At 44.3% G+C, this 17,551-nt stretch overlaps 1 protein-coding gene across 1 annotated transcript in view; it reads left to right on the top strand.

The window, feature by feature from the left end:
- RADIL (Rap associating with DIL domain) overlaps positions 1-17,343 on the top strand; it is a 444,288-nt gene extending 426,945 nt beyond the window's left edge. Inside the window, exons 14-15 of the mRNA XM_078665013.1 lie at positions 5,232-5,371; positions 15,605-17,343. Of these exons, the coding sequence (XP_078521139.1) occupies positions 5,232-5,371; positions 15,605-15,707 (243 nt within the window). The 3' untranslated portion in view covers positions 15,708-17,343. The remainder of the gene's footprint in view (positions 1-5,231; positions 5,372-15,604) is intronic.
- The last annotated feature ends 208 nt before the right edge of the window (positions 17,344-17,551 follow it).

Genomic DNA, 17,551 nt, shown 5'->3' with positions numbered 1-17,551 from the left:
ATGTTGATATAGTACATCCAACGCCCTATTTGTAGGGATTTTTCCCAATAGCATCATGGCCGGTGTAATTACTAAAGGCATTTTAATAACCAATGACACAAACTTTTCAATATCCGCAATGAAACTTTGGAGTTTAACACAACCAAAAAAAATATGTAAACTATCTGCGTCATCCTCCTTACAACGAAAATATTTGCCCTCGTATCCACCCCCCCATTTTGCCATTCGTCCCGGGGTATAATATGAATCAAATAAGGTCTTAAAAAATTGGACTTTAAGGTTTGCAGACATTAATGATTCTTTCGCCAACATAAGCATATCCTCCACTTCAATTTCAGAGTCCCCTAAAGCAGTAACCCACTTCAACCTAACTTTATCAAGGTCATCTGGTCTTCCCAAAAGCAATATTTGATATAGAACTCCAATTTTAGCCTGTCTTCTAACCCCTTCTACCACTATATTTGTTTGCATAGCCACATTAAGGCGAGCCAAAAAATCACGAATTTGTATAAATTAAAAAAAATAGGTTCTAGGAAAAGCAAACTGAGCCTTTACTTCCTTGAATGATTTACAGCTACCATTATCCATATACAAGTCCCCCAAAGATCTAACCCCTTTCCTCTGCCACTTCAATGACATATCATCTGAGAATATACCTGGTAAAAACCTATAGGCTTTAAAGGGTGTATAGTAAGACATTTTCCCCATTGCAGTTGTTTTGAAAATCCAGACACCTTTTGTGCAGCATACCCTAAGAGATGAGATCTTACCCTAACTGGTGTGTAGTAACACTATATACAGGCTGGTGGGGCACGTCCCTGTTGTGACACTCTAATGGAATTGAGGTTGAAAATAGGTCCTCTTATTACCCCTCTTCGTCATATAGGTCAGGATACTCTCAAGAAGATGTATGACGTTACAAAAAATGTAATTACGATGCATATCCTTTTACAACGAAAATGGTAAGTATATATCAGGTAAGTAAAAGCCTAAACATTATATATACGTGACCAAGGCCGCTTGTACAGCCAAAACGCGTAATGACGGAAGGCAAATAAACTAAATAACGATTATCTGCATGGGTGTCTGCTTCGTTTCGTTTCAAAAGGATTTGAGGGCGATCGGACGATAGCCATTTATATATATATAATATATACTGATTTGCAGTGTGAACAAGGGCTCGTGTAGCCTGAAACGCGTAGCTGTTTGTGCCGAATAAATCATCGCACCTGAACCTGTGGTCCATCTTCTTTCTCGCCGGCGTTGCTTGCCGGAGGTTTTGTGGAGTACTCGTTGATATATATATATATATATATATATATATATATATTTGGCTATGGCCGCCATCTTTGAGTGTGCACCTCTATTGAAATACCCTTGTGGTATTTTCTTTGAGATGGTTATCCTTTGTTGTAAACTTCCATTCAGTGATGGGAGGAGGGGGTGCCCACTTCAATGATCGCACCTTGCCACAGCGATGTTCATTTCGGGGTTACCAATTTCATCGCATCAGCCCATTCGTCAACCTGGAAGTTTACAACAAAGGATAACCATCTCAAAGAAAATACCACAAGGGTATTTCAATAGCGGTGCACACTCAAAGATGGCGGCCATAGCCAATTAGGAGGAACTGCTTGCAAGTGCTGTCCTTCCTCGCTGAAACTGCGTGGGAGGAGCCCAATGTTAGCCTTTGGAGACACTGAAAATGCCAGCATTTGAAAAAGTCAGAATGACGAAACGAGTCATGCTGGGGGATATAAAGGTTTTCCCGACCCAAGAGTGTTCCGTGTATGTTCTCTGATGTAGGACATTTTTGATGGATCATTTACAGCGTGCATGCCACTTGCACAAAGGAAAGCACCCATTACGTAAGGAGTTCAGCAGCACGAGTGGCAATTGTTTGGAATATATATATATATGTGTGTATATATATATATATATATATATATATATATATGTGTATATATATATATATATATATATATCGATAGATATGGCTATATATATATATAGATATCGTTATCAACCACTAAACTGACCCACCCCTAAACCCTATAAACACCCTCACCACCCAATACCGCTACCCACCCCAATCCCTAAAAAACACCCTTACTACCCAATTCCCGCACCCACCCGTACACCCTAAAGACACCTTTACCACCTAATACCATTACCATTACCCACCCCTAAACCCTAAAAATACCCTTACCACCCAATACCCTTACCCATCAGTGCCTGACGAGGGATGGCTTAAAGGTCCTTTCTATGTGTGTGTTTCTTTGCACTGCAAATTCTGCCACCCAGACCTAAGGACAGCACAGAATGCACCAACCCCATCTCTGACATGAACGCTATCATTGTGTCCCGGGAGGCCCTTCCTGTTCAGTTTCAGATCTGGTTATCAAACAAAGCTGAATCATGAACACCTAGGGCCTCATTTATGAGGTTTTGCCGTAGGGTAGCGCAGCAGGACTTGCAGCTGCGCTTCCCTACGGCAAAAGAAAAAGGCAGGAATGCGCAGTATCTATAAGATACGGCGCATTCCTGTCCTTTTCCCCTGCGCCGCCATACAATGGGCTGTCTGCGCCAGCGCAGGCGCCTTTGCACAATGGTGCAAGGGTGCCTACGTTGCGGGAATGATTATTTTTGTACAGGAAGGGGAACCTTCCTGTACAAAAATAATCACAAGAGGCTTTTCCTCTTTCTATGTGTGATGCAGAATGCAGCACACATAGAAAAAGGAAAAACGAGGAGAAATTAAGCCATTTCTCCCCGTTGCGCCTCCCTTATGCCTCCCCTGGGGAGGCGTAAGCTTTTGGCACTGCCTCAGATTTACGTTTTCTAGTAAATCTGGGGCAGTGTCAAAAGGCCATGGATGTAGCTGGGAACGCCCCGAGCTACACCCATTGCACGCCCCTTTAACACAGGAAACTGTGTTAAAGGGGCTGATATTTATCAGGCAGAATTAAGCCCAAAAAAGTGGCTTAGTGCTGCCTGATAAATATCACGCAGGATTCTGCGCCATGGAACGTCACAAAAAGTGACGTTCCTATGGCGCAAGGGGCCTCATAAATGAGGCCCCTAGAGCTCATTGGGATGTCGGTAGTATCTGCATATCCATGGAGAATACCGCTCACTGAAAGAATTTACGGAGTAAGGGCTCCAAGCCCATCTGCCCTGGGGAACTCCTCCGGGATGCACACCCCTTAATAGAACAGCACACAATTTGTTGCCAAAAAGCACTCAAAAAGTAAGTTTCTTCATCACTCCATGATCAAACTGGGTTTACCCTGAAACTACTAGCTAGATAATGAAGGACAGTTCGTTCTCCTTTCAATTTGGATGCCATATGTATAAACAAAGGAGATATTCTACAGGGACACAGAGGAAAGGGAAGTTTCTACCAGGGTTCTCATTTTCAGTGCTCCATTGTGCGATGCAGCAATATCGCCGTGTTAAATGCTGACATCGCCTGCTGTGGATTTTACCAGGTGGGATATTACGGCATCATTCTGAGTGCCAGAATGGGGTATATGGTGCCATCATCAGATTACTGCATGTTTTCGACTTTCAATTCAAATTTCACTGGTTTTCCCTGGACAAGAATAGTCTAGAGAAACCTAAAGATGTATGATACTTTCCCTAAAACTCAAAGGCATTCGATATCTAGGGCACACAAAAAGCGGCCCTTTGTGTTGCGCAACATCAAATGACATGAACAATAGATAATGTATCTTTCTGCAGTAGTGATGTCTCAAGAGGGGTGGTGCCATACCAGATGTTCAGGAGAGTCGCTGACTTTGCAAATGATTATTATTTAAATTCATTGTATGCACTTGAATAGCACAAAATATTAGGCATGGCACAAGCCCATGGGACTAACGTTTGACAGCGCAGTTTTACATGCTGGCCACAGACGCGGACTGATGTCTACAGTTGGGGAATACTACACAGGGAAAATAAGGTTGGTTTCTTTAGTTAAGCGTCAACACCAATAAGATATCATTATCAGGGCTTCGTGCACATAATACTTTTCGCTCTGCCTAGAGCTTTTCACTGCTTGTCAATTTTTTTTCACCAATGAGGAGTACTTTATGGTGAGGCCATTAGTCTTAGTCCTTCGTCTCTTTCCAATTTGCAGAATGTAACTGACAGTCTCCTTTGTCAAGGTCTTGTTATTGGGAGGCGTCAACTGTAGGGATTTGCAGAGGTTGAGCAGGGAACAGAAGATGGGATCTGGAGGTAGAAGGGACTAGGAAAGTAAATAATGGATGGGCCATACATGGTATCAACTGTGTGTTGGCGAAAGTTGACATCTTGTTGCCATCTTTTCAGTGTCCGCACTAGAATGTGGCTGCACTCACAACTTGATAATAAAAGATAACCTAAATTATTAATAGAGTATAGAAATGACGTTAAAGATAATTGCCAGTGCTTTTTCACAATTCTAAGTATGCAGGGAGGAGCTATTGTCAGAGTCAGCTATTTTTTTTTAACCGAAGCAACAAGAAAGTTCTTCTTATAAATCTTTGATTAAAAGATGACGCACCTAGATATTGAATTAAGTGATTTATACATCTCCACCAAACAAGAAATGTCCCGGTGAGGTCCTGTCTGCAACTATGATCAACTTTTTAATAAAATACTGGCTGGGTTTCTTTCTCCCTTGTTAATAATGAAGTCAAACATGCATAAATAAAATTAAAAACATTCTTAGACATTGTGTTCTTCGGATTTGCGCTTACGTCACTGTTTCCCACTTATGTTGGAAGGTCTGTCAATATTTGCCTACACCTCTTCTGCTTAAGGAACGAAGAATGTGTGAAAAGCAGATCCAAAGGTTAATCATGGATGCTATACTACCAGCATCAAGTACTGGCATTTCAGGAATGTGTTAACTACAGTGGGGAGCAATACTAATTACATCCTATCCGGGTGTGCTGGCAGTAATATTAAATTCTATGTTCTGACATTTGAAAGTAGTCTCCAGGACAACAGTCTACAGTATGGACTTTACCTTACTATACAACTCACCAGTCATGGTGTAAAGCATTTGTGGCACTTTCTCTCCTTGTTGACAACGGTCTATGCATTTTGTCAAAGATTTAAGGGCATTAAAATGTGATCTCATATGCCTAATACTAGACTTATGCTTGATTTCAGATGTGCATGCATTTAAGCTGTGGAGCTCCTGTCTGACTGTTCTTATGCTTTGTGGTTGTCTTCTACAGCACACTACCCTGAACACTCCTGGCATTTACATCAGAACGTTGATCGCCGATAGCCCGGCAGCCTCAGATGGGCGACTCTCCGTTGGAGACCGAATCCTCGCTGTCAATGGGGCCAGCCTCATTGGATCCGATTACAAGAGGTAACGCGGCTGATTGATACCCTGGGCATGCATTTCATTTCAGTCTGCACTGGGGTGGCCATGTCCCTTTCACACCCCATTGTTGTTGCCAGATGTTTAGGTGATGTAGAACCAGCGTATCCAGTTCTGGGCAGTGTCGTCCAATCATTGGACGATACTGATTTGTTAAATAAAAGCATATGAATGGAACCACATTTTTCTATTGATTTTAAGTGACCAGGCAACACTACAACCTGTTAATTTTACCGTTCAGCCAACCTATGCCATTAAACACAGCATATTAGTGGTACTCGGCCCCTTACATTACCTATATGAAATGAAAGCAATAAGACAGTCCTAATTGCAGATCTTTGGTAACAATATTACAAAACATAAATATTAAATGAAAGGATTTAGGGCCATATGTATCAACACATTTCCCCATAGACACAGAATGGGAAAAACCCTTTGATACATCTGGCCCTTAGACATCTTCATCAGACCGGAAATGAGCAGAGAAGTTCTGAAATTCAGTGAGGTGACGTGGAGCGGAGTTTTTCTCGCGAGCTGCTCATCAATGGTAAATTGGTGTGCGCTTGCCGAAAAAAAAATCATACGGTAGACCTACCGGCAAGATTTCTCATCAGGGGCAGTTGCGGCAGGTCACGAACGCTCGCATTGAGAAATCTGCCATTCGCGTTGAGGAAGCTGCCACTCGAGTAGAGGGTCTACTTGAGAGGCCGGAAGCAGCAGCGTCCTCTGGCGAGGCACGTAGTGCTTTTTGCGCTGATTTTACTGCATGGCACAAACTCCCGGCGCTAAAAATCAGTCCGACCGAACAGGCTCCGCGGAGCGTTGCTGAGTTTTTCTGGCACTTCGCGGAGTTCCACTGAATAAATCTCAGCAAACAACGCCCAGGCCTACTCGTCACCCAGTTAAACATGGTTGACCAGTGACACAACCCTTCAAGTATGTGACTATAAAAGGCAGTCTAGGTTTCAACAAAATTGAAAACTGAAATCTTGATTGTCTGCTCAGTGGAACTCAGACACTAACAAAACATTCCATGGAGGTAGGACGTGTCTGGTCCTACCATGACGGCTTCCACAGCAACGGACCGCAGTCAACTGTTGAGACTTGTCACCTGGAGGCCTTACGATCCAACATGAGCAATGAGTTACAAGGGAGCATGACCAGCAAGGCAGATGCCCTTGGAGCAGCAATTTGGGCTGCAGAGACCTGGGGGCCCTAAACATGAGCTGTGACCTTAAGTTGGTGGCAACTGTGTAATTTGTGTAACGCTGAAGACACATGAGCTAGATGTCTTGAAGACCTGGAGAGCTCCAGGCATGAGCTTCGGTTCCAACATGGCATGATCAATGCAAGGGTCTTACCAGAAGCACAAGGTAACTCCCAATATCTAGACTGTCTCTCCTTGGAGATGGTCATCCCTAAGGTGATACACAGAGGTTCTGAGAACAGAGAAGATGCAACCATCTGCCACAGTGGGTGCAGCATTGAGAGAGCACTCCTTCTTAAATAAAGTGCGGCATGCACAAAAGTTTTGTCACTGAGGCTCCTATGCCAGCAATTTTCAGTAGCAGTGCCCTCAAGACCCCAGCCTGAATAGAAACCCCATATAGCATTGTGGGAGACTACCTGAATATGACAGAGGCATCCTACACTGGGCACTATCTATACTGAAGCATAGCTGGATGAGGTACCTTGGTGTGAGTGGCCCTGAGCAGTACATTGGCCCAAGAGAAGCTGGCCAATGTTATGTTATGTGGATTTGCATGGTGCATCTTCACTCATGAGGGTATCCAGGAGCTTGAGTAGGGCTGTTGGCCAGGAGGTCCTCCTAGTTGAACAGCCAGATCGTAAGCTTCTTCTGGAAGTTGAGAAGTGGTGTGACAGTTCTGGTGTGCTGAGGAAGTTTGTTCCAGTTTTTGGCAGCTATGAAGGAGAAGGCGTGCCCTCATGTTTTGCTTCTGCGGATGTGTGGGATTCATGAGAGAGAGGTGGCGTTTAGTTGTCTTGAGGGTAGGTTGGTAGAGTTGGAGTCAGTCGTTGAGGTAAGCTGGTCCTGTGTTGTGGAGGGCAAAGTAGGCATGGACGAGCACCTTGAATTTGCAGCATTTCTGGATGGGTAGCCAGTGTAGTTCAGTGAGATAGGGAGGGATCTGGGCGCTTCTAGGGGTGTCCAGATTGAGTCAGGTGGCAGTGTTTTGGATGGTCAGGAGTTTTTGCGCGAGTTGGTTCGAGATGCCATGGTAGAGTGCGTCGGCCAATGTACTAGTCAGGGACCAAGAGAAGGTTAATCTTCAAGGAAGATTAGCCTAGTACAGGCCCAATTCTGAGACACGGAGTAAAAGTCTTACAACCTCCACGTGGAACAAGTGGATACCCTCAGTAAAGGGTGCAGGCTTGACTCCAGAGCAGAACCTCCTTTAAGACTCATAGACATGCCTGACCCTGCAGAAGCAATAGTGACCATTGCATCACTGTCATCGGCCTCCCTTCAGCAGATGGATGAAGAATTTGTGGCGATCCTCAAGGCAATGCCCAGGGCCTGAGTGATCAAACAAAAGCAAACATGCAGGCAGTTCAGTCTGAGATTCCTGGTGTGGTTGCTTTGGTCGCTTGCTTGTCCACAGTCCCATGACGATCATTAGTCATATCCTCTAGCAGAGGAAAATGGTTGTCAGAGAAAGCAGTTATACAAAGGATGGGAAACAACGAGATTACCCCTATTATTCTCAAGTACTGAATTAAGGTTATTCCCCTATGACAAAGACGTTAATGGAGAAATTATTTTAAAGGTATGAGGTGGAATCCTGCTACTTGAGGAATGAGCTGAACATCAAAAGTAAAAAAGATGTAAAAGTCCTTAGTGAAGATGTATCTTCCCTGCAAGACTCTGAGAATACCCATACAGAAGATTTAGAGTTCTTGAGACAGGATTTCATTGTCCAGGGACATGAGTTAGATTTGAAGAACTGCTCAGGGTACTACAATCTTAGAATATGAGGGTTGCCCGGAGGAGCTGAACAAAACTACATTGAGGGATACATCTATAGGTTTTTAAGGTTACTGCTCTAGTCAGATGAAAGAAAAGGCATTGAACTCAACACAACCCATCGAACAATGAAAACTGCGCCTCAGACCAATAGACAGCACCACTTTCAACAGAAAGCTGGATTATGGCAGCAGCAAGAAAAAAGATGGCATCACCTGTAAAGGCAACACCATCCTCCTACTCTCGAAGATGCATTGACCATCATCTTGCAGAAAAGTGTTCTAATTAAGTGTCTGACAGATGGGTGAGAAGATGATGAAAAGTCTCCTAACCCTCCATCAGAGGAGCGACTGATACCCAGAGAGTGAGAAACTGAGAAGGGTCTCAAAATGGAAGGGGGTGAAGCAGACTGCAGTAGACATAGAAAAAGAGAGGAAGGGGGGTCCCTGATCAGCTTCGAGGAGCAGACCACTCATTGGCATTGAGAAATGCTGAGCTGCCAGGTACTCCCTGGATAGCAGTGAATGGTTGCAGTGAACCAGGTGGGGGATGTCTGCTCTTCCCGAATGCCCACGTCAAGTTAGGTGATAGAGGTATAGGGGAAATGGTTAGTGGATGCTCATTTTGTGTATTTGGGTTCTCCTAGAAGGGCTTACCATTCAAGTGAGACGTGATATTAAAGGATTTTCTTCAAGTTATGGGGTGTAGTCTGTCTGGAACTTGGTCGGGGGCTGTCACCACGTTCCAGGGATGTGAGTCTCCTGGATGCCTGTACACTATGGAACCCCCATGTGAGCCTTGATGTGGGATGGGCTGTCATACATCAGATAAACCTGAGCTACCCAAATGGTTAGGAAATTGACGTGTATTTCCCTCAATATAAAGGTTAAATGCCCAAAATAAGTAGGTACCAGCCCTTAGGCAACTGAGAGGGGATCTCTTTTTTTCACCAGATCCCTGTCCTGCCGTGAGACACCTGGTGGGCTAGGTCGAGGAGCATTCCCCGTACAATTCTTATCTTTGGTGAAAACGAAGGAGATTAATATATATTGCATGCCCACATGGGTTATAATTTCAAGACTTCAAGAGTCCGTCGTTGACAAGCAGAGAAGGTGGCTACCGTTAAACTGACTACTTAGGGGAGACCGATTTTACTGACAATAGCATATTCACCAAACCAGGGTCTAGAATCCTTGAGGCAGACAATCCAGAAATTTATATACACCTTGATTGACTTACCCACCCCTTCCTCAGTGCCAACGATCTTCCTAAGTCCATAGACGAGAGGCGATGTGTATTCCTGACACAGACATAGAGTAATTTCCAGGCCTAACAGTTTCTAAGACAACACCTCCCTCATAGCTCATGAATGTAAAACTGCATTGGCAACAGGTCTTATATCGCCTCCCCTCCCCTCTACCTTTCTCATTTCTTCTTGGTCGTATGGCTAATTTTGCCCTCAGACCATTGTTTACGAACTTAATGGATATGGGAGTTGCATAGCCAATCCTGAACATGTATGTATGCACAATCTGTATTCCCATACGCCACCCCAGCACTCTGCAACACCGTTGATTAGTGGGGCATGGGGCCCAATGAGCCAAAAAAGTGATGACATTTGGTGCACCATCAGATGTCTTATTTTTAAGACTCTGAAACGTCAGGCAAATAAAAGCCAGCCTCTTGTCCAAAGGATACACTCTTGCCAAATGTGTGTCGCTCTAAGATAAAGGATGAACTGAACTGGTACTATGGTAGACTTAGAGTGACTTATTCTGAGACCCAAGTGCTGAAGGACAGAGACTGTTATGTTGAAGTGACGCCTGGGCCATCTGAGATGTTAGCACTTTTTATAAGTCAGTCATCCAAGATGGGATACACAAAAAAAAGTCATCTTCCTGAGGTATGCAACATCTACCACCATGCACGTTATACATGTTTGTAGAGATGACTTCAGATCAAAAGGAAGGACTCTTTATTAATAGTGCACACTCCCCAGCAGAAATCTTTGTTTCTGTATGATGGAGAAGGAAAAGTAGGTATCTGTGGCACCTGTTCACTCAATCTACTGCCTACTTAATCAAACCAGCCGTCAACGGCGAGCATGTTGCCACTCATACTACCTTCGAAGTCGTGAGTCTAAATATTGAACTGGTACATTTGTGTTGTTCCTTTTGGGATCTTTTCCTGGATCTCAATTGTGAGGGGTCCCCGAAAACAATGGGAGATGTTGTGCTAGAAAAAGCACCCTCCCCACCTCCCTCAGATTTTCCGGGTGCTGCTTCTTCACACCTGTGCTTGTCCTTCTGCAGTTCATGCAGCAAGGTTGTTTTCCCTGTGCTTCAAATCTGCAGACGTCTGGAGGTTTGGTAGCGGAGAAGGACACAAAATGGACAGTGAGAGTATGTTTCCCTTTCTTCCTCCACAGGTAGGTATTTTGTGAAGGAAAAAATATGCTTCAGTCACAAAACAGAAAAAAATTACTCTTTGTCCCTAAAGAAATGGAGTGAAGGTGTTTCTCAGAGGATTGGAAAGGCTTCCTAGAAGAAAAAACATGAAAATGGTTGAGCTCAGTGCCTCAGGATTGTATCACCAGAAGACCGAAAAAAAAGAATTGGCTCAACTGCTGCTGACAGGGCATGATGTGATACCAGTGGTATTCTATTCCTTCACGGAGGAACGGCTGGTTCATCTACCTTTCAGATTTCAGCATGTTAGGCTACATTATTCCTATTTCCTCTCACTCTTCCTTTAAGGAAAGTTTGTCAAAGTTTTCTTGTCACTGTGTTGTTTATAATGACTTTATTTCTGGATTTAAAATTGATTTTTTTAAAGTAAATTGGCAAAAGTTGGCCAATATAAACTTGTACAGGTTGTAAATAACAGTTCATTTATTTTAACAAAAATGTGCTCATCTCAAGAACAGCATTATTTATATATAGATATGTAGATAGAGAGAGAGAGATAGATAGATAGTTATATATATATAGATAGATGTAAAAAGTGCTCTGGGGTCCTGCATGCGAGTGGGACAATTCAGTGCGTATGAATAGTTATAAAAATTCCCTGGAAAAGAAGAATGATTTTCTGTGGGCTTAGTTTGGAACTGCTAAGATTTGACGAGGGAGGTAGTAACAGAGGGAGATAGGATGCTAATAGAGATTAGAACATTGGTATGTTGGTATGTTGAAAGCTGTATTGAAGACAGTGGAGTGGCTCAAGGCCAATAACGGCTGGTATAGGCCTTCTACTCCAACACTCCAATGTTTGTCTTACTGTTTCTCCCTTTTTAGGTTTCGCCTGGCCGAAGGCTGCGCACTGCGCAGCTTTTCGGCGCAGGCGAAATCTAATGTTTACTATATGGGCTATAGGAACGTCCCCCGGCTCCCATTGGCTAGCTCCATAAATGGAGGCTAGCCATTGGAAGCCGGATCTGTCCGTCAAGGCCGGACCAGATTCGGGGGCGTTTCCGCGATTTTTTCGCTCTCCGCCTCTGCGATGTCGTCATCGCGGCCGTGGGTGGGGTTTATTTTTTTTGTAGTCCATTTGTTTTCTTCCCATTCCGCGGCCGACCGCCGGCCGAAGAAGTCCAGGTGAGTGCTTTTTTTGGTGCCGTTTGCCGCCTCCCCTCCCGCTGTTCGTGTTCCCTCCCCCTCACCCCTCCCGCTGTCCGTGTGCCCGTAGGTTTAAATATTGCTTAAATGTTGCTTTCCCAGCATGTTTTGCTTCCCCGTTCTGCTTCCTGGAGGGGTGCCCGCAGCTGGTATGACGGGCATAGCTACAAAACAGGCTGGCACTGCGCGCCCAATCACAGCGTGAACGGGCTGTGTGTGCGCTACGTGCCAGGCACTCGAGCTGTCGACGATCAGAGGGAGAGGCTGGCACAGGTCTTGATGAGGGGTGCCCGGACCCCGCGCCTCTGCCCAGGGCGGCATGGCCTGCGGCCATCAGCTTCTAGCTGCCTCTGTATGTTGTAATTCTCTTTAATAAAACTCATGCTTTGCATCCCCTTCCCGGGGATGCCCTGCAGTGTGTCACCTCAGGCGCTCTGTGCCCTCACTCCGACCCTACTACTTTAGCACTCTCTAGTCTATTTCTCCTCCTACCCTCTCACCCTCTCTCTCTATTCCTCACATATCTCTGTGACGCTTTTCATCTCCCCTTCTCTCGCCTGCATCCGCTTCTTTCCTGAACCCGTCACGTTTCTCTGCCCTTTCTCTTGAAAATATGATTGTTTGTGCCGCGTCTAGCGCACAGACGCCCCTTATGCGGCCACGGCTGGCGCTGTGTCAGGAATAAGATAACATACATGTTTGTAGGTGGTCGCAGGGAGAGCAGCTCGAAGGTTCAAGGCCGGACTGGCCGTCCTGTGCCGGGCATCGGGCGTTCCCAGGGGGGCCTGGAAGGGTGGGGGGGCGCGCTTGTTACTCGGGGGTGGTTTTGTAGCACTGCAGCAGGTTTTAAAGCGCCGCAGAGTTCCTCGTAGATTCAACAGTTTCCAGGCAACAAGAAAAGTGTCAAGATAACTCAGTGATGAATGTTCCTGCTGGAGCGAGCAGAGTTTTGTCTCCTGGCAGCGTTGACTCCTCTAAGGTAGCACAGAGGGTTAATAGCCCTGCTGCTAAGAGCCTGTACAATACAGACCACAGAGCAGTATTTGATGTGCACAGCTCAGTGGGTCACTGCTGTTGTCACAGAGGTCCTTTTGTTACTGTGCAGTACTTGTGTTATAATCGTAATATTGGTTACAAAAGTTGTTTTTTTCCCCCAGTGTTTTTATTATCCTAATTTTGATATAAGGGTTTACTTGAGTAAAATGTATTCTTGTTAGTTTGTGTGTGAATGAATGCATGTATATACCTGGATTTGTATAGTGCTGCTAATCGGACTAGAGGGTAGCCAGGCGCTGTCCATAGGCACGAGGGGATTTAATGATTTGCCCAGAATCACAGGAAGTTGCTCCAAAAAGCCGAGACTCGAACCTGGATCACCCGTCTCCGAAGTCGGCAGCTCTGGGCTCTGTGTGTGTTGGGGCTCTGTGTGTGTTGGGGCTCTGTGTGTGTTGGGGGTCTGTCTGTGTGGCTAGCTTTTTTTTTAGGTGGCTGTGTGTGGGTGGCTCTGTGTGTGGGTGGCTCTGTGTGGGTGGCTCTGTGTGTGTGTGTGTGGCTCTGTGTGTGTGTGGGTGCAAATGCAATAGGTCTCGCATTTTCGAGAGATTAAGCTATTGGCATTGTAAATGACAATGGCATTTATTTATCCGTTTTCAAAACCAACACATAAATACAAAATTTGTCATTTACAATGCCAATAGCTCTAACTTTTACAAAGGCGAAACCGTTGCATTGTAAAATGCTTGTTAATTAAGAGCATTCTACCCCCAATGGGTGGAATGTTCTAATAGCCTTATAGTCCTTCCATCTTAGCTATCCTGGAGGTTAAACACTTCTCTCCTGGTTATTACTCGGTTCAGGGCCCTTAACAAGCATCATAGACCTAAGCAGTGGGATATAATGCCATAAAAGAGTATTGGAATGTTGAGAGCTGCAGTAAAGGCATTGAAGTGGGCCACGGCCAATAAATGGCTCCACATTCCAAAGATTCCTCCACGTTCCAAAGATTGTTTTTCTGTTTCTCCCATTTGGGTAGAAAGCTCAAATACAATTTAAACCCTTCGGCCACTGGCTAACCAATTGTTAAAGGCCCTTTCCCTCGTTAGAGACACTCACAAGCTCACCTGGACTATGACTCCGCATCAGAGCATCTAACAACCGGCAGTGGGCTATAATATAGCTCTATATACCGGCTATTAAAGGCCCACTCCAGCGTTAAACAAGGGAGCGGGACTTTAATAGCCCAGCTACGAAGGGCTATAAGGCTATTAGAACATTCTGCCACTAGAGGGCAGAATGTTCTAAAAAATAAAACAAAGGCCTCCCGGAGCCCGTGGGGGTTTAAATCCCCTCTGGCTCCGAGAGGCCTTTGTGAAAACAACATTGGAATGCTGCTTTGTGGGCCTTCAATGGAGTGCTCCACATTCCAATGTTCTAATCCTGTATTATAACATTGGAATGTTAGGATCACCTTTGGCTTATAATGACTGTTCTAAGCCTCCTACTCCAACATTCCAATCTTTCTTTTTCTGTTTCTCCCATTTTAATTTAGAACATTCTACCCTCAGTGGGAGAAATGTTCTGATATCGTGCTAGCCCTTAGGTCTTGGGTAATACCAGTTACACTCTTCCTTGTTATAGGCCCATGCCTCACTCTGGTTTAGGGCCTTTAACAACCGGTAGAGCCCTTGGCAGCAGGCTATAATAGAATGTTATTGCTGAATCTGAGTGGATCGCTGCTGTGAACTTGAGGTGATGCCAAATTCAAAATATTCTTAGTCTCAGAAGCATTCTGTGGTGATGGCCTAAATGTATGTAAGAGGAGACAGAACTAGGGTGAATTTAAACCTAGTTCCATTGTCTCAAACAAGTGTAGATTCAAGTTTTCCTAAAGCTAACACTTACATAACAGGCCCAAATGTGTGATTATGAAACTAGGTATCGGTCACCAGGGTCCATGAGAGTCATACACTAAGGCCTTGATTACTAATTCCCCTTGGGGATTTGTAATATTTATATCGTCTAGTAAAATACAATACTGTGGTTTACCCAAAATATGAGCATAATTTTCAGATGTTGCTTCTTTAACACCAAAATATGAATATCCCAGTATTTACTAGGCCGGTATATAGTAGCAGGTTTGATCTGCCAATATGTACCTGAGAAAAATTGCAGGGACGTGTGATTTTTACCGCAAGGATCAGAATTCTCCAGGGCATTTCTCATCAACGCCTTAGATGCTTATTATATATTGTTTTTTACAATTTGTGCATGTATGCACAGAAATAAGCAAAAATTAATTGGAAATGCTTATTTGTACAAAGCTTTATGTAAATGTGGCTAGTTTTTGATGGGAGCTGGATGAATGATATTTGTTGTTTGTTTTTTAACTAGCTACACTTCCATGCAGGCAAGTTTTCTTGTGCTGCGACTCGTGCCTGGCTTCCAAAAAGAACAATATCCACATAAAACTGAAACATGAGAAACCAGTGCGTAGGGACACTGCCAGTTCTTTCGCCAGGCATCATAATGAAACTACTGTTCCATGTAGCAAGACTCATAAATTCTGCATTGCATGCCCCTTATCTCTCTGTATCTAACCGTTCTGCTCCTGGTTCTTTTCAGCGCAGTGGACCTGATCCGTTCCGGCGGAAAGAAGCTGCGCTTCCTGGTCGCCAAGTCTGAGGTGGACGTTGCTGAGAAGGTCAGCGCTGGGTCCTCCAGCTAGCTCGCGCCATGGAGGCCTTGTTGGACACTTTGGAAACTGAGCAATTTATCAGTCCACCTATCGAAATGGAAGACACCTATTTCAAAATGCACATTAAACTGTGCATTTGGTCAGTTGCTGGAGACAAACAATTGATCGACAGTATTGAAAGATGAGGCACTGCGGTTAAGGCAATCACTCAAACCACAGAGCACACTCCTAAAGTCATAACCTGAGATGGTGTTGGGTTACCATGTTAGACCCATATTAGACCGTGGCATCATTTTTTCACAGGGCTTCTCCCTTAGAGTGTACACTATTCGATCATCTTAGAGCCTGCCATATCCATCATATGTTTACGTTCACATTGCATATTGTGGGCTCAATTCACAAAGTCTTTTCTACCAGGAGGTGTGTCTTACTGTAGGCTTACGTCTGACTTATCCATGGGTCTCTGGGATCAAGGGTAAACTTACTCTCGCTTACCCGAATACAGGGCTCAAGTCGGGGTACCAAGCGGGTGGACGGTGTTCCCCCACTTATTTTACCGGGAGTTCGATAACTGGAGCAAATGGCGCCACACATTCACTCTTTGTCCTCTCTGGGGCGAGATCGGAGCTCATTCAGAAAGCTGCTTACGCGCTGGCTTCTCTGATGCAATCACATCTAAGGGGTGAGCGAGGGGATGCAATGAGTTTGATGGTGCAAGCCACCTTTCGTGACGTCACTTCCTGTTGTGACGTCAGCATCCCCCCGCTTCTTTTTTTTAGGACTTGTGCCCTGCCCGAATAAGCATGATTTACAATTGGAAATTACTCTCAGAAAATACTTTGTGACACAGGCCAAAATAGTCAAGTACAACTCACAAGAGTACGATAGAACGACTCATGAAAAATGTTTAGTGAATTAGGCTCTGAGTGAGTAATTACTTCATAACCAGGACACTGCGAAGTTTATCAGCATTACTGAATTTTAGTACACCCTCCTGCGTTGAGTAATCAACCAAGGGTGACTGTCATTTGTGTCCATTGTGGCTCCCTATGCTCTCTAGTGTTTAAGCTGGAGACTCGCGTATCACGTGGTCCCCGGCTCGACACTCCTGAACTGAGGACTCTGGGAATTGTGTCCTTTTTTGAACAGTCCACACTTGCCCATCCCCCTTCAGTCCTGTTGCAACCACCAATTGTAACCCTCAAGGTCAAAAAACACGGCAAGTAGTTTAAAGGTTCGAGTTATGAACACAAGGATGATTTTTCAGAAGTAGCACAACCTCCCTCAGCTAAACTAACCCAACTATGAGAGCGATGCATTTGTGACATTCACACCGAGCAGAGGAGGCCTGAACGCACGGGAGGACACAGAACCACAGTACAGTGGAAGCTGTATTTGCTTGACCTGCATTTGACATGAGAGAATGATCACCAAAGCTACTAAAATGAAGTTTAAAAGACATTGTTTATGACAATTAACCTGTAAATAACAGTTTTCAAAAATAAAGGCCTGCTGCCGTTTAAACTGTTTGAGTAAAAACATAATCGAGAAGAAAATATTACAGAAATGCTGTTCCTAAAAACAAACAATGCATTGCCTTACACAATAACGAGAATTTCACATTTTGTTTCGGATGTGTGTTTTTCTGAAAAAGGCTTACAGGAGAGCACGAGGATTGGATTTATTTGATCTACACGGTTTCTCAAATGAGTACGCTCTGCATTCACTTCTTCATAGTAGAAATGTTTCCACGTTGTAAAAACCATTTTTAAGGGCAAGGGGTTGTGCAGATATGAGAACACACGTCACCCATAATCAACGTCTTTGTTTTACTTTATTTTTCTATAATTTATTATTTAGGCATTTCATACCTT

Source organism: Lissotriton helveticus, chromosome 10, assembly GCF_964261635.1.
Source record: "Lissotriton helveticus chromosome 10, aLisHel1.1, whole genome shotgun sequence".
Taxonomy (NCBI): domain Eukaryota; kingdom Metazoa; phylum Chordata; class Amphibia; order Caudata; family Salamandridae; genus Lissotriton; species Lissotriton helveticus.
This window is presented reverse-complemented; position numbering and strand designations above follow the sequence as displayed.